Raw genomic sequence first — 6067 nt, forward strand, 5'->3', positions numbered from 1 at the left:
TAATTAAAAATGTATGATGGTTCGCCTGTGAGCGGGGGGGGGGGGGGGGGAGACTGAGGAAATACTTCCTACTGCCTGCATCAAGACTGATCACTAGGGGGAGGGGAGATTGAGGAAATGCGTCCCCCTGCCTGCAGCAAGACTGATCACTGGGGAGGGGAGACTGAGGAAATGCTTCTTCCTGGCTGCAGCAGACTGATCACCGGGGGGAGGGGAGATTGAGGAAATGCTTCTTCCTGCCTGCAGCAGACAGATCACTAGGGGGAGGGGAGATTGAGGAAATGCGTCCCCCTGCCTGCAAAAGACTGATCACTGGGGGAGGGGAGACTGAGGAAATACTTTGTCCTGCCTGTAAAGTTTGTATTGTGTTTTATTACACTGCCGCCCCCGCCCCCCCTCTTATATCACTTCATCCCCAAACATGGAGGAGTAGTTGTGGTTCACTGAGAGAACTGGGAGGGCTAATTAGACTCCTGTCCAGACACAGGTTGGGGGACGGACAAGACCAGCAAATGTTATTGAACTGCAGCTGGGAGAAATCAGGTGTCCTGGCCTGCCAGGCAGGGCTGTGCTGTGTAAATCTTAGAACTGGATGGACAGGCATACAAATATTTGGGAAGGTAAAACAGCCTCATCACATGTATTTTATTTCCCTGTTTAGCTGTTCGCCTCGAGCTCGGCTTTTATTCTAACGTCAGGTTCCCTTTAACAAGCAGCTGTGGTGCAGGGGGCACGCAGAGCAATGGCTGTTATCATTCATGTCAGGACTCGGCATGATACGGCAGAGCCGTGACCCAGATCCGGTGGTCACATCCTCTAAGAGGAGCCTCTCCGTGTCTCCTCCATGCGTTATCTGGGTCAATAGTGCATGCGGAGATCAGAGACGGCTCGGGGCGGAATCATCCCTCCAATGCCTTCAGATGCCTTCGAGGCGGAGGTCCGGAATGGCGCGCTCCGTATGACTCTGCACACCATGATGAATGGAGCGCCCGTCCCTGTCCTGTGCGCACATAGCAACCCTGTTACTGATGCAGAACGGCTTTGTTATCAATCCACAGAAAATAAAACTTCACTTAATGAATTTGTTCCTCCATTTCCCCCCCAAAAAACGAGATCCCCTTGGGGTGCGTACGTTCCAACAAGGCGTTATTTTAGGGATATTCATACTTCTTATTTACATTTTTATTTTAACATCAAGTAAGGGAATCTCTGGTCTGTTTTCCTCTATAAAGAGAATAAATCTCTATCTGCCTCAAACAAATAATATTCCCTTGATTGGGGTACAATGTTGCTTTACGGAAGAATTGTTAGTCAATTGTCACAGCTGAACAATGGCCTGGCAATGAAGGGGTGTATACCTGGAGGGTGGTACTCAAGTTAAAAGAGAACTATGGGGTAAGTGTTTTCCCCATAATTCTCTTTAGGGTCACAAGAGGAAATACACTATATTGCCAAAAGTATTGGGACGCCTTTACACACTCATGAACTTTAAAGGAGAACTATGAGATGAGTGCTTTTCACTCACCTCATAGTTCTAGCCGACCTGTGACAATGAGACTGCCACAGGTCGGCTCAGTAGATCGGGAGGTGAGCGAACACATAACGGCTTTCGCTCACTTCTCGATCCTGTCACGGCTCTCTGCCGTGACAGGGGAGGGGCTGGATTCCCCCCTCCAAGCTCTCTACACACTGTTGTTGTGCCAATCTGAAGGCCACACGAAGTTTGGAGGTCTGTAGCTATTGACTCTGCAGACAGTTGGCGACTTCTGCGCACTGTGCCCTTCAGCATGCACTGACCCCGCTCTGTCGTTTTACGTGGCCTACCACTTCCTGGCTGAGTTGCTGTTGTTCCCAGTTGCTTCCACTTTGTTATAATCCCACTAACAGGTGACCGCGGAATATTTAGTAGCAAGGAAATTTCACAGAACACCTGAATCCAATGATTTGGAGGGGCGTCCCAATACTTTTGGTAATATAGTGTATACCAACCTCCTCACGTGACCCAAAGCTCAGTATATAGCGGGCTGTTGCCCGCTATATAGTGAGATCGCCATAACCTGGACAAATCCTGACGGATCCTGATGTGAGTGACAGCTGACTCTGCCTATCTAGAGGCAGAGCCAGCTGTGCCCGCCCCCTCCCCTGTCCGTCTCTCCAGTCAGCGCTGGAGGATCGGAGAGGGGAGGGGGGAATCCCTGCGGGGAGCGGGGACTAACATTAGAGCCTGGCACCAGAACGCGCTGACTATGTTTCATAGAAAGAAAACAACAATTTAGTTGTTGTCGGGCTCTCTGACCTTTCTCTTCTTGGCAGGAAGTGGGGCATGGTGTCCAATCACTATAAGGGGTCACGATGCAGTCTTTGCGGCACGGCAGCAGACACTGTCTCATGGTCTCTGGGCGAAGGCTCTCGGGGCATCTAGGCAAGAAGGAAAAATGAAACATTAAAACTGTCAGCATTTTACTTATTTTATTGTCAGTTCTGATCCTCGGGGGTGGAGCTTGATGGAGAGTGAAAAAAGAATACTGTATTAGGATGAAGCATACAGTTACAGCTTGAGAGTTTACACTTAGGTGTGCATCTGAGCTTCCCTGGAAAATTTGGGGAAATCAGGTGACCAAGCGCCCAGGGTTTTGGTTCTGTGCGCATTACTGAAGGGAACCCAGAGCAGCATCATTTTCCCCAGGAACAATAAGTCTGCAGCGCACACACACACACACACACACACCCCCTCTTACTTTTTAGGTCCAACTTGTCCAACGTTGACACGAACACAGATCACTTTTCTTGTCTGCATCCCGACGGCGCAGGCCGCTTCTCCATTCCAGCTGGAAGTGTTGAAAATAGACACTGTGACATCCTCCGTGCACTGTCCCCAGGGGCCCGTCTGCCAGTGGTATACGGTACAAGGGTGTTCATTGCAGCTCCGGATCTCCTGCAGCGCGTTACTCTCAGGGCAGGGAGTGCCTCCTGCAACAAGAAAAAGCAACAACAAAGCCATCAAATCGATTGATTGAATGATTGATTGATTGATCGATTGATTCCAGTTGCATGCAATTAACCTTTTGTTAGCAATAACCGTTGGTCACCAACAGGGTCAGTGAGACTAAGGCCTCATTCACACGAGAAAAAGCCGACACGTACAGCTCCGTGCACGCATCTCCCAGGAAGGACAGGTGCTGCGTGTGATTAGTACGCAGCCCCCGTCCTTCTGTATGGGACTACGCGGCCATACGCCGCCCTGATCTGCCCAGTAAGGCCTCATTCACACTGCCGCGCATATACGCAGGTATGTATATATATGCGCGTATATGCGTGCACTATATGCAATCCCAGAATGCATCATTCGTAATAGACATTTCAATGAACTGTATGCGCGTAAAATACACAGAAATACACTGCCTGGACGCATCTCGGTTCCATTCTGTTTTTGCATATTTTTACGCTACGCAAATATACGGCTCCGTACGCGGCTATGTGTATGGAGCCATTTATTTGCATATGGTACAATACGCGCGTATATGCGCGGCAGTGTGAAATGCCGGAAGATTCCGGAGTCTTTCCAAGAAATAGACGCCGATACGGCGTGCAGGAGAGGAAGTCACCAAATAATACACAAAAACTCTCAGTTATCCGGTATTCAACTTACCAGAACTCTCATCTAACCAGAAAAGAAAAATCTCCTGTGTACTCACTGTTCTGAGGCATGTATTACTCAGGAGACCATCGCTCTGACACCGAAAGTCAGAGTAAAGATACTTCTACTTTATTGTTCCGCATTGTTGTGTCTTATATAGACAACTGATAGTGTATATGTAAACATAGCATTTGCGATAGCTTTCTAGGTTATAATTGGACTGATTCATTTAAAGCGTAACCTCCTTCCAGGATTCTGACGTCCTGATGTTGGGTGTAGTCTCTCCCGGAGGCCCCATCTTCTATTTCTAGTGCGTACTTCTCATAGGAGGGGGGGAGGGGTGCTAAGTTGAGCAACTAACTAGGCAGCCATTTTGAGTAAGGATTCATATGAACAGGAGAAATAACATATATATTACAATATATTGAAATAGGCATTTTATCATAGTCACTAAACCACATCCATTACAGTCTGTTGGTCTTAATTTGCTTTTGATTACAGCATTTCAATGTCAATATTAGGGATGCACAGATACCGTTTTTTGGGGATGGAGTACGAGTACCGATATTTTCCTTGAGCCGGCTCCATGTTTGGCTAGCTCGATGCTGATTGGCAATGGAACCGGCTTCCCAAGCAATCAGGAAGCCGAGCGGCGAGTAATGACCCACCTCCCAGCTTCTTGATTGGCCGGAGAGCCGGCTCCATGCTGATTGGCTGGGAAGCCGGCTTCCCAGTCAATCAGCCTGGAGCTGGCTGTTCAGGTGGCTGGATGCTGATTGGCCAGAAAGCTGGCTTCCCTGTCAATCAGCATGAAGCTGGCTGCTCGGCTGGCTCAATGATGATTGGCTGGGAACCGGCTTCCCAGCCAATCAGCATGGGGCTGGCTGTTCAGCCGGCTCCATGCTGATTGGCTGGGAACCGGCTTCCCAGCCTATCAGCATGGATCCGGCTGTTCGGATTACTGCACAGATCTGGAAGGAATACACAAAGTTACAGAGAATCAAGGAAGAACACACATGACTCTTTAGTATTTAGATGATATTATCTTATCCCGGAGTTAACCTTTAAAAATAATGATTAGCAGTGACAGACTTACCGTCACCAGGATAGGCAAGAATAGCGCGGTTTCTCGTCTGTCTTCCTTCGGTGGTCTTTCCGGAGCAGGTGTGTGAACAGGACGACCATTCAGACCATGAGCTGAGGACGCAGTCTCTGGGACACGGGACGTCACAGGCGATGGGGATCGGGTAGATGGCATCTCGGCACATTTGTCTGTCAACCTCCTCTCCTGGAATTAGAAACATGAGAAGCGGTTGTCAATCCCTTGCTCGTAGTGACACATCTCTACATTGATGTCTATGTAAAGCCAACACTTTGTATGTAGGGAAGGGTTATGTCCCCTGCCATGTTTTTTATCCCTTCACTTCCTGGTTCAGGGATACAACAGGAAGTACACCAGCAAAGTTGGGAGAAATCCCCTCTTATTTGTCATCTGAAAAGCCTGTCCCTTGCCAGAATACTTCTCATAAGGACTCTTGTTCCCTGTGTGGAATCAGTGATCTCTCTGCAGAGGTCTGACAAACCCCCTGCTGAGTCAGAGTTAGAGCTCTTCTAACAGCAGGAAGCAATTAGCATTGCTAACTGCACAGCTATATGTCAGATGCAGTAGGGTGTGTGTTGGACCTCCGCAGAGAGACCACTGCTTTCACACTGAATATGAGGGTCCTTCTCTGCAGCAAAAACTTTGGAAGTAGGAAAGGGTTATGACCTCCCACTTTTACCCTTTACTTCCTAATTCAAGGACACAGCAGGAAGTAAAAAAAGCCACCTCTTAGACAGTTGTCACCTGAAAAGCCTGTCCCCTGCCAGCATGCTGCAAGGAAAGACCCCAGCTCTCTGTGTGGAAGCAATGGTCTCTCTGCAGAGGTCCGACATACCCCCTGATGAGTCAGAGTGAGATCTTTAAACAGCATTGAGTGTGAGCATTGCTGATTGAACAGCTACAGTATATGTCAGACTCAGTAGGGAATCCAGGTGGTGACTTTTTTTTTTTGGCCCGGGCACTGATGACATCCAGGTGAATACCTACAGTAGCTTTTGTAATGTATTTTGTCTCTCAGGGCTAGCTCACACCACAAACAGTGCGTTCTGGCCCGATTGGTGCTGTAATGCACTGGATCGCATTCCAGCCAGCTCACTTTGTTTTGGGGCAGGAGGGGGCATGACGGTGCATTGAAGTGAATGGCACCGCAGCCACGTCCTTCGGCTGCAGTGCGATCGCCCGCACCGGGACGCGTGGCACATCAGTGCCTGCGTTGCGGTCCGTTCAGAAAAAATGCTGCATGCACTGATGTACCGCGCGTCACGGTACAGACGATTGCACTGCGGCCGGAGGGCGTGGCTGCGGTGCCATGACTTCCATGCACTGCC

At 49.1% G+C, this 6067-nt stretch overlaps 1 protein-coding gene across 1 annotated transcript in view; it reads right to left on the reverse strand.

Moving 5' to 3' along the window:
- THSD7A (thrombospondin type 1 domain containing 7A) overlaps nucleotides 1-6067 on the reverse strand; it is a 212495-nt gene that overhangs the window by 55743 nt on the left and 150685 nt on the right. The window contains exons 7-9 of the mRNA XM_018555121.1: nucleotides 4734-4925; nucleotides 2739-2970; nucleotides 2297-2418 (exon numbers count right to left, since the gene is read on the reverse strand). Of these exons, the coding sequence (XP_018410623.1) occupies nucleotides 2297-2418; nucleotides 2739-2970; nucleotides 4734-4925 (546 nt within the window). The remainder of the gene's footprint in view (nucleotides 1-2296; nucleotides 2419-2738; nucleotides 2971-4733; nucleotides 4926-6067) is intronic.

Source organism: Nanorana parkeri, unplaced genomic scaffold, assembly GCF_000935625.1.
Source record: "Nanorana parkeri isolate BGI_ZX_2015 unplaced genomic scaffold, ASM93562v1 scaffold184, whole genome shotgun sequence".
NCBI lineage: Eukaryota > Metazoa > Chordata > Amphibia > Anura > Dicroglossidae > Nanorana > Nanorana parkeri.